Raw genomic sequence first — 17605 nt, 5'->3', positions numbered from 1 at the left:
ACTAATAGTTGCAAGAAGTTTGTGTTGTCATGGTACCATTATCATAATGTGTTTTTCATTAATGATTTTTAAATATATTATTAAATTTAAGTACCAACTACTTATGCAAGCTAATTTTTTCTACATAAACCACTATTTAGACAGATATTCCCCATACTTCTATTCAGACCACCAGGCTGCCTTAAGAATTTTTTTTTTTTCAAAAACCCAAGTTTTCACAGGATTGCTGGGCTATGTGAAGAAACAGATGCACACAGCCTTCAAGAGTCATCAGGGAATCCCTTCTGCCCTTTTGGAAGATGGCTTTACATTCACAGATGGAATTCTTTATGTGCTTCTTCCAGCAATGCAGAGGTATTCACTGTTTTGTCACTGTCTAAAAGTACAAGGATAGCACATGATGTAATTCACATCAAAAGGTGGCATGAATGTACAAGCACAGTGTAACAATTGTTGAGTATTTTTACCTCAAATTACGCTAACACCATGAATTCTGAATCTTAAGGACTGTATATGGCTGCTTCCCATTCCATTTCACCAGTGGGTACCTTCTTCCAAAACAATATTCTTTTAATGATTTTGACCCACAATAGCAAGAAATAACTTTCCTTTTGAAAATTTAGACAAAGAGAATGATGATAAAAATTACATTTCTTAATGTTTTTTTTCCTTACCTGAATAATCTGACAAAATAATCTTCATTTTTTTAAAGTCACTTCCACTTTCTCCTCTAACAAAAAGTATTTTTATGTATTTAAAGGCTCTTATATTAGCATCTAACAATCTAAACAAATTTCCATTATTTAAGCAGAAAACTTATCATAAACATTACTTACTGTTGTCCAAAGTGATCAGGTAAAATACCATGTAACTGACCTTCCCAAAAATCTGAGTTCTACTAAGCTTTCTCTCTCTTAATGAACACAGTGATTGACAGTTTAAGTAGGACATTTTGATATAAAAGAACAAGTCTGGAAAGACAAAAATGTAGCTAAATAATTACTCAAACATTCAGTAACTCCAAATCAACATACAGTAGCAGTCAACCCTCTATATATGTGACAATATTCATGATAGAAGTTCAAAATTGTTTTCCGTACCTTGAGAGTACGAAGTGCTTGTAGCAGAAGGATCACCTTTGGAAAGAATAAAAATAAAAGGACAGCTTGTATTCAACATCCCAGCATGTTGTTCTGGGTTCCAGATCTTTAGAAAAACAACAACAACAACAACAACAAAAATAAACCACACACACTTCAGAGTTCAACACTGATCTGACTACAAGTCTGATTTTTGGGCGCCTGTTTGCAGATGCGGTAGAGTTATCAATCCGAACAGACACACAATCCGGGTCCAATGTCACTTCTCCTCATTATGTTAATAGTTAATACATGCAAATGAAAACACTCTAGCAATTTGATTTCTTTGAAGATAGTTTGCATATTGTCTTAGACATAATGACTGTACACTTCTCTCAGCCTCGATTTATGCAAGGGTAGTTTAGTTCATTTTTATCAGCTCAAGTTCATTTTGGCTGCTACTGGAATGTATGTGTGTGTTTCTTTTTTACCTTTCACCTAATTACCATTCAGGTACCATAAGCAGATTTTTCATGCTATTGGTGTTTTTCTTAATTAAGAAACAAATGAATTCTCCCTAGCAAAAAAGATGGAACAACAGAATAAGATGCCAGAGGCTGATGTTCTGCTTCTTAATTGAAGCTGCTTCATTGTTAGGTGTCTGTTATGAGGGGGCAGAAGTGTCATGAGTTTATTGTGAATAGTATAAAAATAAAAGCATAAATAGTACTTTAATAATTACAAAGGAATACAGAAATATTAGCTTTACAGGCGTAACTCAACTAAAATGTTCTCCCTTCCTCTGGGAGAATAAGTTCTTTAAGTATACATTATTCTTCACATCTGGAAAGCCCCAGGTTCTAATCCCAGCTCAGAGTGAATCCTTTCTTTTTCCTTTGTCTATTATCTGCACCCTGCTTGTGTGCTCATGTTGTTCAATTAAGGAGGTACCTGAATTTACCAGTGAGAGGAATTTTGTTTCTTTTCCTTCATCCTTTCAGCAAAGTAAGTCTCTCCCTCTCTCCCATCTTCCCTTTCCCCCATCTCATTTTAAAGTTGTGCCTTTCTGCAAGTGTTAGTTTTTTGCATGCAAGCTAACATCACCACCACTAGCACTTCCAAGAAATTCATGACAGTATGCTAGTGAGGACAATATTCCCCTACTGTAATTCCCCATGACATCTAGAACTTACAAGGATCAAGGCCTCTTAGGAGCAAGGGGTGCATAGACAATATATTAAGGACTGCAGTCCCTATACTGCATGGCACATGCCACAGATCTAAAATGGGGTTTGAACTAATAGATCGTTTGGCCCTACAATTTGGAACTGTAACACAGGGCCAAACATCAGCCTTAGTCTCAACAGTTTAAATGCAGAGACATCTCATTTGTCATGAATACGTATTAATCATGTAAAAAGTGGAAAGTAAATTTCTGACGAAGACATCTGTAACATTGAGATTAAATCCTGCCTCTCCTCATGGACACATAATCCCTATCTGTTTCTATAGGAATTTTAAGAACGTAAGAAATACAAAATCAATGTCTCCCCCCTCCCACAAGAAATTAAGTCACTTGCCCATTATCTAAAAGAAGAATGCCAGGACAAGGATGAAACAAAAATATTTTTAGTACAGTATTAACCATGGATCAATTTGAGATAATCCACATCATACTGAGGAGAAGTACTACATATTGTCTTGATGAAACACAAATGAGACTGTTCCAAACAGAAACTGATCTTCTATAGAAAATCTTTCTGGATTTTCTCCATTTGCCTTTTTTTTTTTTTTTTTTTTCCCCTCTCTTCTGCATGGGTTTGCACTCACAATATGTTCAATTTATTTGCTGTTTAATCAATTCTGTTGTGCTGTGGGTTTCATCAATATTAATAATAAATTGATGTACCTGTTGATGTAAAGTATTTGTCATACAGCAGTGATAAATGTATTTTGAAATGGAAACTATGGAAATGTGCGAGAAGGACTTTTTCCTCCCACTTCCTTCCTTTGAACATTTGCTGGAGGTTGTTGTTTTTTTTTTTTCCTCTCAGTCAGTGAAAGCCAGATCCAACACATACAGCAATTTAACAGTATGCTGCTTCTATTTATAAATCTTTGCTTTTTCTATGAAAAATACTGGAATTTGTGATTTTTCTTTCTTCCTAAAATAAAAGATATTGAACATGATGAAGAAATCAAAGATTCATTTTTTTCATATTTCTATTAATTATACTTCTGCAATTTATTAAGGTTAACTGTTATTCTTCCTGTTTTACACCATTTTCATGACTATCAAGCCTCACGTCAGTAGTTTAATTTCACACAGAGCTATAACGACTGTTCAATAGAGGGGAAAAAAAATAAAGCTCTGCGGGTAGTCACACAGAAAACAACAACAAACCTTAGCTCTTCACTGACTGGACTCACTTTTTCTGCATCTCTGCTGCAGTCTCAACTTCATTTTTCCTCTCAATCACTCTCTGACCTCCTCACACGGTGTCCCTGCCAAATTCTTGGCATTGGAAGTGAGGGGGAAGAGGCCATACCATAAGCGTGTTGATAATGAGGAGATAGAAATAGAAAACCAGCTGGATTGTCCTAATAAAGTATGTCTGGGATTCAGAGACACAACAACTCCCTGTTCAGGTCACTGTTCAGCATTTTAACCCTTTGCATTCCAGCTTGACCTTTCACTGATCTCCATTAAATTATTAAATTAACATTTAATATTAAATTGTACTTGAAAAATTCACTTTGATTTCAATGAAACCTATGACCTGCTTCTGTCTAACTGTATTTTAATTATGTCATTTTCAATGAAGACATGCAAGTCAGTCCTGGAAGATTTTTTTCTCAAGGAAACCTAATCATTTTTTCTCTTTCTGTTATCTTAAAAATGCCAATACTGTCAAATTTGATCTTTGTTCTTTTGCTGAAGTGTGTCTGGGGCAACTTTGATATGATTTAAGAGTCTTGTAAGTGTCTAATGCAATGTTATTGTTTCTCTTTACATCAGTAACTAATAATTGAGAATTAAACAGGTCCTAATGCATACGCACAGGAAAAACAGCAAGCTTTAATTTGCCTACACCTGTGACCCCTTCATGCAAAAAAAATCCCTATTTAAGATGCTCTGATTCAATCTTTTATGTTGGCATACTCCAAGGGTTCCCCATGCAGCCCTCATAGTCATCTAAAGCATTGACAAGACCTTCATTTCTAACAGCAAGCAAAATCAAGAAGGGAGGAAAACAAACTTTGTAGCTTTGTTTTTGCTTCATGTCAAATGTCAAATCTTTTTCACAGAGCACTATCAAGAAAAAAGGGCACAAACCCTGATCTCCCCCTTCCCTCCCCCTTTTTTTAATACCCTTAAAATCATAAACAGGATGGCCAAAATGTTTTCTGTCACTTTGCTTATTTGCTCTTTTTATTCATTCTTCGGTGACCGATCATCCAAAACAAAGGTAGAGCACCACATATAAGAGAACCACAAAGGACATTCCTTGATTTCTTGAAAATTTGTCATTGATTCCAACACAACAACAGTTTCAGTCTCTTTGCAGAAGTTATGCCACAACAAATTTTTAGCTCCTCACTTATAAAAGAAATATTCTGAAACTATTTATAGGAACTGGTAATCAGAAGCTGGAATTTTCCAGTTGCTATGAGATAACAGTACCCTATCTGATGTTATATTAAAAAAAAAAAAAAAAAGGAACAACTTGAACAAAATAAATGGCTGAGATACAACTAATGTTTTGTAGGGGGACTGTTTCTCAGAAATATTCCTCAGGAAAGGAAGGCAATAACTAACTTGCAAACAATAAATCAAATTAAGATTTTTACCACTAATGAAAAAAGAGCTAATAAACCACTGACTTTCAATGGTTAGAAAAGTATTTCCTCTAAGACAATACATATAACAATGTAACAAAAATATTTTGTTCTCTCTATTTTGTCTGGGAGACAATCCCTCAGTCTCAGACAGCACACTTTTATTTACAGTCCATTTAAAAATATTTTAAAATCATTTTAAAAACTGCTTCAAAGGCCAAGTGGGATGACCAAGAAGGGAGTGCCTTCTCCAATACATCATTTAACCAAATGATAATCACTAACTTCTTCCCATATGCTTGGTGTGACAAGTGTGCATAAGGTTTAGCTTAACTATTCCATATAGTTAATACAGGAAGTATTATGCACTTCTTTTGCATAGTTTCTGTTAATTCAGCAAACAATTGGACTTGAAATCCCACTAGCTGTACAGGCAGTGCAGCTCCGAGATCTATTTACTCACATACATTTATGAGAATGTTAATGTCGAAGACCTAGGAATCTCTTCTTGGGCTTGGCATTTCTTCATTAGATTTATGTGACCAAGGCAACAGGTTCTGTGTTACTTTTTTACTAAGGAGTTTTTTTACAACTAATAAAATTTATTGGAGAGGTGAGCAAGGTCAAAAGCAGTCCCAAACCAGCACTGCATCAGGTAGGGCAGGTCTCAGAAGGCCCTGGGTTCTACTCCAGGTTCTATCAGTACTTTCCTGGTAAGTTTCCTCTCTGGCTTAGAGTTTTGCAAAAAACTATATAATGATATTTACATCTCTTCAAATAGGAAATATACAAAGAAGCAAAGTATGATTACTTAATGGATGGTAAGGGAATGTAAGAGAAGTACAGGTAAGCTTCACACTAAAATGCAGTGAAGTGTATATACAGGATTCTACCTACAGATGACTCTGTATTACAAGCCAAGAACACAAATGAGTTGTCAGTCACTCTCCGTCAGAAGATATATGGCCTCAGCATTCCTGTTTATTTTAACATCAGAAAAGGCCAAAGAAGAATGGAAAGATCATACATATATTAATAAAAAATTAAAAGTTTACAATCTATGAGACATCTTCCTATTACTCTGTCAAAATATAACTCCTATAGCAAAGTCATCATGGTATTTCAAGTGAGACTTAGTGACAACTCCTACAGAGATGAAGTAATTATCGTCAGATAAGTAACTACCATTCAGATACAAGGTATGCACAAATACATCATATGAACCACTCAGTCACAAAACAACACACATAAAAGAAGGAATAGCATTGAAGTCTAAATACATATTTGCATGTTATCACATGCATAACATTTTGCCATTCCACAAATCTACAATTAGAATGAGCAGTGTGTCAATAATGTGTAACATAAAATGGAATTCAAACATTCAGCCCACGTACTTCACTAACAAAGTACTATTTTATATGAAATGCAGACCATTTAACACAGACTCTCCTGAAATTCCTCTAACAAGATGCCTACTACATAATTAAGCTCTGAAATAGAGACATCAGAGGTGCCTACAACTTTTCATAAGACTTCACACATAAATGCAATTGCATAATTCAAGTATCAAAATATATTTAACTTAAAATCTGTTAAAGCTAACAATAATTATGGCTTACAGGTTTCAGTGTTCCTGCATATAGTTCAATCATGTTCAATGCTCTTCCCTCCCCAAAAGAAGAAAGAAATGGACATAAATAAAAAAATAAATAAATGAAAAAAGAGTTTCATGATGTCTTAAATTCTGTAGGTTCAATTCAGTTCTTTCTTTCTTTTTACTCTCAAATGAATAATGTGCTTCCTTCTACATAATACTTCCTTTCTAGGAAAGAGATCAAATTCTCGGTAATTTTTGGAGTATTTTCTTGAGTCTAACAACATTGAGGTCACCCCTCACAAAAACAAAAATGTCATGCAAATAAGTAAGATCACAATAACAAATATTTAAGATGTCTGATGTGAGAAAAATTCAGAAGCTAAAGAATAAAAATCAGAACTTTTTGTAAAAAGCTTACAAATTAAAATAAGAAGATGGCCATGTATCAGCAAACTACTCTTCTATGAGCTCAATCAGAACTAAACTAAGTGTTGTGCAATAGCTTAGTTTCCATATTTTATTTTCACTGAACCCTATGTTCTGTTGTTCAAAAGGCTGAGAAAAAAAATCATCATTTAGTTCCATGCAACACTTGCTAGTTTTATTTCATCTGTGTCCATTTCTTTTAGTTAATTCATAAAAATCTGGAATTTTTCATTTACAGTCTTTTTTTTTTTTATCAATTGTATTAGCAAAAAGATTCATGATCTTTATAAACGCAGTCTATTTTTTTTTCCATAATATGCATGCTTTCTTTTTAATGATAGATTGTTTTCAATCCTGATATATAACAAAAAAGAACTATAGAAAGCAAGTAATTTAAGCAATGCAGATTCATCATCCTTAAGGTGCAAAACCTTAAAGACATGGCATTGGTGTTCTTATAAAAAACAAAGTACAATATGTCTGGGCATAATAGCCTGTTTAAATGTAGTAGGAAACTTAAAATTATTTGATTTAAAATATCTGATACATACAAAAGATGAACTCTTTCAGGCAAAGTGGATCAAAATTTCAAAACTTATTATAACAATCTAGGGTTGATAAACTTTGTGTGATTGTGCCTGTAACAGTGTAACATTAAAATCTAAGACACAGAACCTATTTCCAAGAGAAAGCTCCACATCATTAGTAGGAGCTTAATAACATATGCACTGCATATTCTTCAAACTCTGAGCTTTCATTGTAGCTCCCCCTATTCATGATCTTGCTATAAAGTAAGATTTTAATCTGAACTGAAGTATTTCTGCAGGTCTTCTGGAAGACAGAAAGGAAAGTCTGCCAAGAGCTATACCTGGCTATTTTGACCAGGTATTAAAGTCCATATATAATATATATGTAATGCACATGGAAATTTCCAGTAAAAGGAAGCTACCATTGCAGATTAATGACAGCAAAAGGCATGACAGAATCTGGAAGTTATTCCTGATTGCACAACTTAGGGCATATTATCAACTGATTTCAACAAAAGCTGTAGGTGTTGTGAATCTATTAAAATTAGGTATTGGTATTCAAAAACACCAATATAGGTATTGGTATTTTTTATTTAAATATTTATTTAAATAGGTATTTAAATACACAATATAGGTTTACAAAAATAATAATTAAAAAAAGTTTTAAAATAGTCAAAAAAATTATGGAGCACAGCAGGAAACAAACTCATTTTTCTGTTATTGAAATGGAGTTAATATTTCCAGACTACACTTGTTTCAAAGAATCTGTTTAACATACAATGTACAAAATTACCTGAAAACTTTGAAAGGATTCCAAAATTTGAAACTACTTGTTTATGATAATATCTTTACTTATAGCACGTTTTTCGCTTGGATGTGTCTTTTATATTAAGTTGCTATTATGCATCAAGTTGCATGCTTCATTCCACAAATACGCTATATGTGGGCGTTAGTAGTGAATTGAGATGCATAAACACACATCTAAATATATATAGTTTTAATGGATTCTTTAAAAAATGTTAGAAATAATTCTCAAATTCAAATTACTAGACAAAACATTTCTATACATGCACACACACACAAAAACCTTCCCATTTAATTTGTGACTATTTAATTTTAGAGAATTGTTTCTGACACGACACAATGTCAGAAACTTATCCAAACTACTATTGAAGAATTTCACATTTGTTTAATTTTCAATTCAAAGATTGTAATACTGAAGCTTCTAAAAAGGTGCCAAATACTACCACATGCATCTCTGTACTTTTAGTAACAGGAACATCTGTCCACGAGGAAATGGATAAAAAGTTCCGAACCAATTGCACAGCATTTTAATATGTTTTTCTTACAACAAATCAATATTTCAATAATATATGTTATTAGTCTTCACCTGTTTGTTTGTTTAAAACTTTTTTAGCATCCCTGCAAACAAAATCCAGATCACATCTCAGCATATACTTCATAAATAGCATTCCGGAAGAATTTGGGGCTAGATTAACATAAAATTATACCTATTCAAAATAAATAAATAAAAACAGCAAAGTCAAAACTGATTTATTTTTTATATATCATTTTTCTGTGAATTGGAAAGTGGGTTTTCATTTTCAAAGACAGTACAGCAGTGCAAATTAGGTATGATCCTTTTCTTATACAGGTATTGCCTAGTGTCTACCATGCCACTAATGACACACAACTTGAAACTATGTAAGCCTAACAGGAACACCGCTCCAAGTGTTTTTGTCTTGTTTATTTTATGCCTGAAGAGCATGCAATGTGGAAAACCAAATTCAGCTAGAAGTTGGTGGCATAAGAACTCCATTCCTGAATTTCACCTCTTCTTGACAGTGAAACTTCTGAACCAACAGTCAAAGAACATCAAAATGAATGTCAGACTAACAAGACCAGTCATAACATCTCCAAAGCACACTCCCACTTAAATGAGATTTCCTAATCTGCAGGACTAATCATAAAATTATACAGTCTAGCTGGTCTAAGTAGCTGATTGTTACTCTCTATTTATAAGAATTGATGATCTTGATTATTTTGGTTATGCAACTTTCTTTTTTTTTCCCCACTTTTTTAATTCACCAGCCCTGACTTTCCTCTTTGTATAATTAAACAGGTCTCACTTGTACACCCTAAATGTGTAAAACTCCCAAGCACTAAAACAGTAAAAAGAATAAAGCCATGTACAGTCCCTGGTCAGGCACAAGTATCATATTTTGAAGTAAGGACAAATAAAGCTCTCTTCAGTTTTATTAAGTATATCATTGTATCTGGAAAAACTTCAGTATAAGACATTTATATAAGCACTACTTAATCTCTCATGCAATGTTTGCCAAATAAACACACCTGTAAATCTGAGCCGTAACTGCATATGGGCTACACATGGACTTCTACAGCTTATTTCAGACCACTTGTAAGAGTGCAAAGATAGATCAGCATAATAATGTATGAAAACACACAAAAGCTCTGATGTTCAAGTGATGCATAGTAATATTAGATAGATATTAGTAAAAATGGAAGAAGCTCTTCCACAGCCTTGGCTGAAAAATGCATGAATACTTCACTAATATGAACAGATTAATATTTCTCTAAGCCTTCAGCTCTGTGTTTTTAAACATTCCTTTAACACACACCTCAAAAGAGATGTACAAAATATCCAAGATAAAACCGAGTATTTGTTAAATAATAATTTTTATTATTTATTAAATGAAACACGTTTCCATATATTAAAGAGTAAGAAAACAGCCTTTCTTGAAGTATAACTAATCACTGTTCAAACAACCATCAGTGCACCTACACTGATCACTTATTACTGGTAGCACTCCAGGTTATACTACAGGTTCTTTCATATTGCATTCCAGTTATACTATCAGCAATACAACACCTTGCAGAATTCATCTTACTGATATTAAGCCAGCAGCATTAGCTGAGACCCGACTGTCCTTTGGAGATCTGACCCTTAAAACTCAGAGAAAAATGATACATTATAAAGGGTTTCTAGAGAGTATCCAACTGACCAAAAATCTAAATTCAAATCCAAGCTGTCCAAATTCCAATTCTGTGGCAGTTGTACACAATTTCATGGTTTACATTGAAAACCTTTTTCGTTTGAAAGCTATTATGTCTTGATTTTCATTTACACATTTTTCTTCCCCCTTCTGTGGCTATTACACAGAGTGCTAATTGTAAATGTGCTCTGAAAAACAAAACAAACAAACAACAACAACATAAAGACCCACAAACATAAAAACTCAGCTGTTCGTGGTATGCTCTCAAATCGATAAATAATCTCTAGTTAACAAAAATATACTTCACATAAATTAATTTTAATGACATTTAAGTATACCATGCTAATTGCTCTTAATCTAGTGAAAAACACATACTTCTCTGTATGAAGTACAATATGCTATACAGCACATAATGGCTTACAGAACAGCAATGAGTATTTTACAAATTAATTTATCCACTATATTCCATTACAGCCCCTCAGTATATATGTAACACAAAACATTTCTTGCAGCTGCAGTGACAAATTTACAGCAGAAAACATGTTTTTTAAAGCACAGCTTATTTAACATATAATTCTCTAAATGATGACATTTTAAGCAACTACAGAAATTAAATATCAACAAATAGTTTATTTCTGTAATTCACTTGTCCAACAGGTATACTCCCTCTGCTTTTATTCTTTTCTCTTACTTACGGCCTTATTTTTGTATTAATACTGACCAGATTACTTGACCATGAAAAGTTAAGTCTTGTAACGAGAGAAAAACATAATCCAAAACCCCACCTTGTGGGAACCCAGAACTGCCTGACACTGTACAGAAACTGACCTTTTTGTCCTTCAGACTTGCCGACCAGGCCCCATCTTCTATCGCAAAAGCCAAATCATCTGATCCCAAACTAACTGTCAACTGCTTGTGATGGTGGGGAAGCCAGACATCAATCAATCAGTTTTTATCAGAGCCACTCTTCGTTTTTCTGTTGTGCTCATCTTATCATCTGACCCAGTTGTAGCCCTGACTTCAGAAGCTTAAGTAACTTGATGACAAAATATGCGTCTGTTTGTCCAAGATGCACATTGTTAAGGAGTGCACTTGTATTTTTAGCAACTAGCTAATATTTTTTCCAGATAAACTGTCAAATATTTGAGATTTTTCTCAGTTCTTAAGTTTTTCAGTGTCCACTGAAATATCATGTATTTTTGGAATTAAGATTAAGTAAGGAAGTAAGGTTTATTTAAGTATATATATGTATGTATTTGCATTAAAAATTAAACAGTTTCCTTAAAAATTAAGTTATTTACAAGCCAAGGGCCTCTAAGAAATACTCCATCCTATTCACATAAATAGTGTTATTCAATTGTACTCTATGATTGTTCGTATGAACAAAGATTATTCACACATTGAAAGCACCCAAAACTACAAGAATTCTGTGGCTATATTCAGATACTCAGTTCTGCATTCTACAAAACTAGAACATTTTTCTATGTCCATTCTGAAATGGCTGAAGTAGAATTAGCAGATACAACACTAAATACCAATCCGATTGAAAGCTTTCAAAAGTGATTTGTTACTGCTCTTCCAAGAAAGCTAGAGTCTTTGTCACATACTGAAGACTGATTAACTGAAGATCGTAGTATCACAAGGTGGGAGAGAGTGGGGGAAGTTCTTTTTTCCAAATCTACTCAACTTAAGCTTTCACAGTTTTACCATACTGGTCTCGCAACTGTGTCCTAGTTTGATGCATAAAGCTGCATAAAACATTAGGAAAGTCCTTGTTGTACTTCCTCAAAACTTTTCAGGGAAGGAATCTTTATAGCCATCTAATGAAGCCTGAATTTGTGAGTGAAAAGTGAAGACAAAACCTAAGGATCTATAAAATATATGCATGATTTCCAATAGATTTCACAATGCCTTTGCAAATTTTTTTTTCATGATATCTTATAAACATTAACCTTTACACTTGATAATAGAAGTATAATCAAGTATTAAATAGCAGGGTTCTAATGATGATCCCAATTACAGGAGTAAATCACAGTACTTCCTTTGAGGCTTGTGCTGCAACTACAGAAGTAAAAATAATATCAGCCTCTACAGAATTTCTTCTCAGCCTAAATGAACACCTCCATGTATCAAATGAAAAAGTATTTTCAAGATTATTCCATTTCAGCAGAGAAAATCTTTACAATAGAGACACGAAAAGACATCTCTCACCATATTTGGGTCTATGAGGAATTTCGTATTTTACAGTATAATTCATTTTGTTCTCATTAAAAATCACTTTTTAATAATAATTGCAAGTGTGTTTTAAAAAGTAATTACATTTTTCTATATCATTTTTAACATAAAAATATATAGACTTCTACTTTTCATAGATAATATGAAAAGGAACGCGTATGGCACATGAGGGGTGAAACCTGAACCACGGAAATCCTATGAATATAACGAGAACGCTTCATATGAACCTGGTTCCTATTCTACTTTATGCTCTAATTCTATAGAAAACAAACTCTCACATACCATTTGTGGTCAAATGTATTTTTGAGCCCCTTTCCCATATATACACATTCACTGTAAGTATTATCATCAACAGTACTATTTTCTCGAATGAAGTTGAAAAATGTGTGCTTTTTTTTTTTTTTTTTTTTTTTTATTATTATTACTATATCATCCAGAAAAGGTTTAGACAGATAGGAAACTCACTAATGAGGAAAATAGAGTAATATTTTACTGTAGTTGATATTAATACTTTTCTCATTAGAATAGAAAAACAGAAAAGCATCTACACTCAAGATTTTTCTTTCTGTACTCTGTTATATTGAATATAAAGTAAAAAGACCGAGTAGTTAAAATAGCATGTGACATGCAGTTATATCAGCTAATCACAGACTGAAAGCTTTAAGTCTAGTTGCCTGAAAGAGCAACGCAACATCACTCCAATCCATCTACGTGAGTGCAAAGAGTAATATAGGAGAGAATTTAAGAAGAGATGTCTGAGTAATTCATTAAATGCTAAATCATTTATATTTCCAATAGTCTATTACTAAGTTGTATTCACTTTGAAAACCTACTATGATTAATCAAAACCTTTATTATAAAAGTCCTATAAAAACCATACGGTACTACTCAAAAAATGAGAACACTAATGGTCACGTTCTAGCTTTATTTACACACTAGCAGTTAAGAAATTGCATGAATATAAAGATCTTGTAGAGAAATAAGCCTAACACCAAATTAGCTCTATAAATATAAATGTTTCTAAGCATTACTATTCAAAATACCACCCCATCTCCTAAATATGTTTTGAAATTCTAGCTAATTCTTCAAGAACATAAAAATACTAGCATTTGCAAAGGGTGACAATCTTATATAACACCTTTATTTAACACAGGAAACATGGGAAAATAACCAGGATAAAATTTATTCAACATCTGTAATGAGAAATACATTTTTTGCTTATCATGTTTTTAACTTATACCAACTATTTTTCATGGTTATGATTACATAAACAATATCAGTAGTTATTAAAATATAACTTAAGGTTGTATACCTTTACATCAAACTAAATCCTTTTTCCTTTTTAAAGAAGAAAAATCTACTGTGACAACCACCCGCATCTGTTACCAACTCATGATGGCATTACCCTTTCAAAGCATTAGATAAAACTGAATAATCAATGAGAAATGTCAATACCAAGAACTGATTCCTTCTATAGTGCAGGCTTTATGCAAGTGTTTGGTGTTTGGTTGATTTTCTGTATTTTCTACAGGAACTCTTCTTCCGTATTGCAAATGTACTCAATTGCTCTTGCTACATTTGGGATTTCCCAAAAGAATACTTTACCTGCATCACTAAGACACAGACTTTTTGTTACTTCACACCATAGGAATAAAAAAAAAAAAAAGAAAAAGAAAAAAAAATCCTATCTGACCAATGACCGGAAAGCAAGCATACTGATACTCTTAATCTATGTCTCAAATACGGCATGTCCTAAGGAACTATCAAACAAATCAATACATGTATACATTTATAAACAACTGGGTAAAGAAAGTGGACTTGTTTCTCAAAGCAAAACTTAATGCTTGTAATCATTGTCTTGAAAGCTCTCACAAAAAGATTTAACCATACTATGACTATATGTACGGATAAGTCTCAGGTGCATTGTCTAAGAACAGGACTCTTAGGAAGCACTTAAGAATATAGAAGAAGAGGACAAGATGAAACAGGATTATCGACATGTTATCCTCACAAGCTTACAATATAAATGTATCAACCTATATGATTCAAAAATAACTGTAACCAGACTGAATATTACAGATTCTGTATGAGGTTTGTTTGTCATTAATTGGGGAGATAACTGATATTATTTCTTTAGACCTGCCAGATACTTTTGGAAAAATAAAATCTCTTAAGGGAGAAGGAATATATTTTATTATGCATTCTACCAATTCATATTCTATATGTTTCTGAGCTTATTCTGCACTTTACTTAAGTGGAAGAAATCCCAACCATACATTGCATGGGAGAAGAAATTCTACTGCGTAAATGCTGTAGAATTTCCATACTTTCACTTTATAACTTATTTGTCCAATGCACAAATTACTGAGCTTTAAATAATCCTGACTACACAATTCTCCTCTACCATTGTGTCATCTCAAAAAGACAATCCGACAGTAATGGTAATGACACCCTCTCAGACAAGCCTGTGGGCATTAATATTTAAATCTTACCTATCCCTTGTGATTGGAATTCAGCCTCTATTCACAAACAAAAACTAAATCAATGTTCTTAGAGTTCAAACTAGATCCCTAAACAGTTTGCCACTCTACATGCACAGATAAGATAAACTTTCTTTGACCCAAGAGATGAAGTTGCCATGACGATCAGAGAGTCCACTTTCTATATTGATATTTTGCTGATGTAACAACAAATAGAACCAGATCCTAGGGCTGATAATGGTGATTAATTAATACTAATATTGATCCCTACAAGCAAGAGACAAGGCTATTAACTTGAAGCCTGAAAAGTCAATTGTTACCTGTGGCAGAGATACTAGCAGCTGATTTTGAAACATAATAAACAAATGTGCTATCTTTATGCTAATACCTTTTAAAGGGGTACATCCTTTTCTAAGGCACAGTAAATTCATGATTCAAACCTATTACTTTAATTAATTCTTTTCATCTGCATCCAAAGAAGAGAAATAAACTTCAAGATTTGCAAAAGGAGTTATGTAAAATGCTTAAAGAATGTCCAAAGAAAGCTTGAGACTTTTTTTAAGAATACATAATATGTAAGTCATGGCATTTTGAATAAAAATTGCAAATGCACATTTATTTAGCAGGAAGCCCATTTGGTGAATCGAGACAAAACAAAAAGCACAGGTGAAAGTCTCAGTGTGAAGATAACATCTTCAAAAGTACGTTCACAGAAATCAAGACCAAATCTGGCTACAGACTGTATTTATATTAACCTTGTGTTAGAGTGCCTGGAAACTAAATTTGAGAAGTACGTACTGTTAAAATACCTCCTCGAAAACCTCTCAGATTCCTTCTTTTTCCTCTTTAGAAACACATCAAGAAAGTCACATAAATTGTAAGTGTATAACATAGAAAAGAAGCTCCTCTTAAAAAAAAAAAAAAAAAATCTTCTCCATCTTATAACCTGCTCTAGTCATATTACCAAGCAAAGCAGAACAATTTTCTTGTGACTTAAGGAATGGTGTTTTGATCAAAGATCTGGTTTTCCAGTTACACTGCACAAACTTACAATAAGTTTCCTTATTAGTAAACCACTTTTGTAGTATTGATGAAGTAAAAATGTTATGTTTAAAGGAAATAATTGGTACTACTGATGGATGGCTAGGTTTCCTGCTCATTTCATTACAGAGCACTGTATGAATCTTTGCATTAACTATTATACAGCTAACAAAAATATCAATTACTAAACATGAAAAAAAAATCATTTTCTATCTAAACTGCCTAAAAATATATATTTTTTCATTCATACATGACTGCAAATATATATATGCTGTTTTATGCACACATACTGTGTGAATACCTTGCAACATAGAGATCAATTGTCTGCGAAAAATTAGAACTCAGTCTCAGAAAACTAAAAATCATCATTCATGATTCATACTCAAGAGGTACAGGCAGCTGCTTACCTAGTGCTCTGCTTTGATTAAACTGAAAGCATTGTAAGTGTCTTTAATGTGCTACAGTGCAATTTAAAGGAGAGTACAAAGTGAAACTCTGTCAGAGAAGAAAAATGTCTATTTTTTAAAAAAGATAAAGATAGAAAATATTTTATTTCCTATCCTACTTCAGCAATGAGACATATTAAAGCTATCCTTGGGTTCTATTTTACATAAATTTGGAATCTTATAGTGAAGGGAAAAAAAAGCAAAGAGAGGGAGAGAGATTCTCACACCTCAGTTCTGTGTCTAACCAAACACCTACAAATAAGCCTACCGGATCTCAATGACAATGCACCAGTGTGCCTCTATTAAACTTACAAAACTCCACAGAATGATTTATGAGTCTCTAATCGTCAGAATTCTCTCCACATTTCCAATCAGTTAAAACAAAATAAATATTTTTTGTGTCCTTACAAATGGATTCCATTCCTGAAAAAAAAAAAAAAAAAAGAGAGAGAAAGAGAGAAAATGCACTGTTACATATAATCATAGAAAAATATTACTGCATACCTTTAAAAAAATAATTAAGAGCAACTGCAAAACTTCTCTAAGCAGTGGATTTTATTTCGCAGCACTGTAACACTGATATATGATGTGTATTTTTAATTGCAGAAGAGGAGTCATTATGGACTCTAAAGAACAAAAAATCAAGATGACATCTAAAAAAATATACTTTTATAATACATCCCTTGTCAGGCACAATGAAATTAAAAAAAAAAAAAAAATCATAATGGAAAACAACTTAAAAGAAATATTTTTAGACAAATAACATTATTATCCAGGGAAGTCAGTCCTCTTTTTTGTTACCTTTAAAATAAACATGCCTCTTCTTTTAAAAAGAAAAACTTCTTTTCATATATGGCACGCAAAAAAAAAAAAAAAAGAAAAAAAAAAAAGGATTTGGATTTGTGTGACCTGGCCTT

At 32.9% G+C, this 17605-nt stretch overlaps 1 protein-coding gene across 3 annotated transcripts in view; it reads right to left on the bottom strand.

Moving 5' to 3' along the window:
* The window catches only part of ZFPM2 (zinc finger protein, FOG family member 2), a 325424-nt gene that overhangs the window by 303547 nt on the left and 4272 nt on the right, over positions 1 to 17605 (bottom strand). Inside the window, exon 2 of one of the 3 annotated variants that reach the window (XM_082753383.1) lies at positions 1101 to 1136. The exons of the other annotated variants lie outside the window; for them this stretch is intronic. Coding sequence (XP_082609509.1) covers positions 1101 to 1136 — 36 coding nt within the window. The remainder of the gene's footprint in view (positions 1 to 1100; positions 1137 to 17605) is intronic. 3 annotated transcript variants of the gene reach the window in all.

The sequence above is a fragment of the Aythya marila genome (genome assembly GCF_965140915.1).
Source record: "Aythya marila genome assembly, chromosome: 2".
In the NCBI taxonomy this organism is placed as follows: Eukaryota; Metazoa; Chordata; class Aves; order Anseriformes; family Anatidae; genus Aythya; species Aythya marila.
The sequence above is the reverse complement of the archived record's forward strand: the minus strand, read 5'-3'. Positions and strand labels throughout refer to the sequence as shown.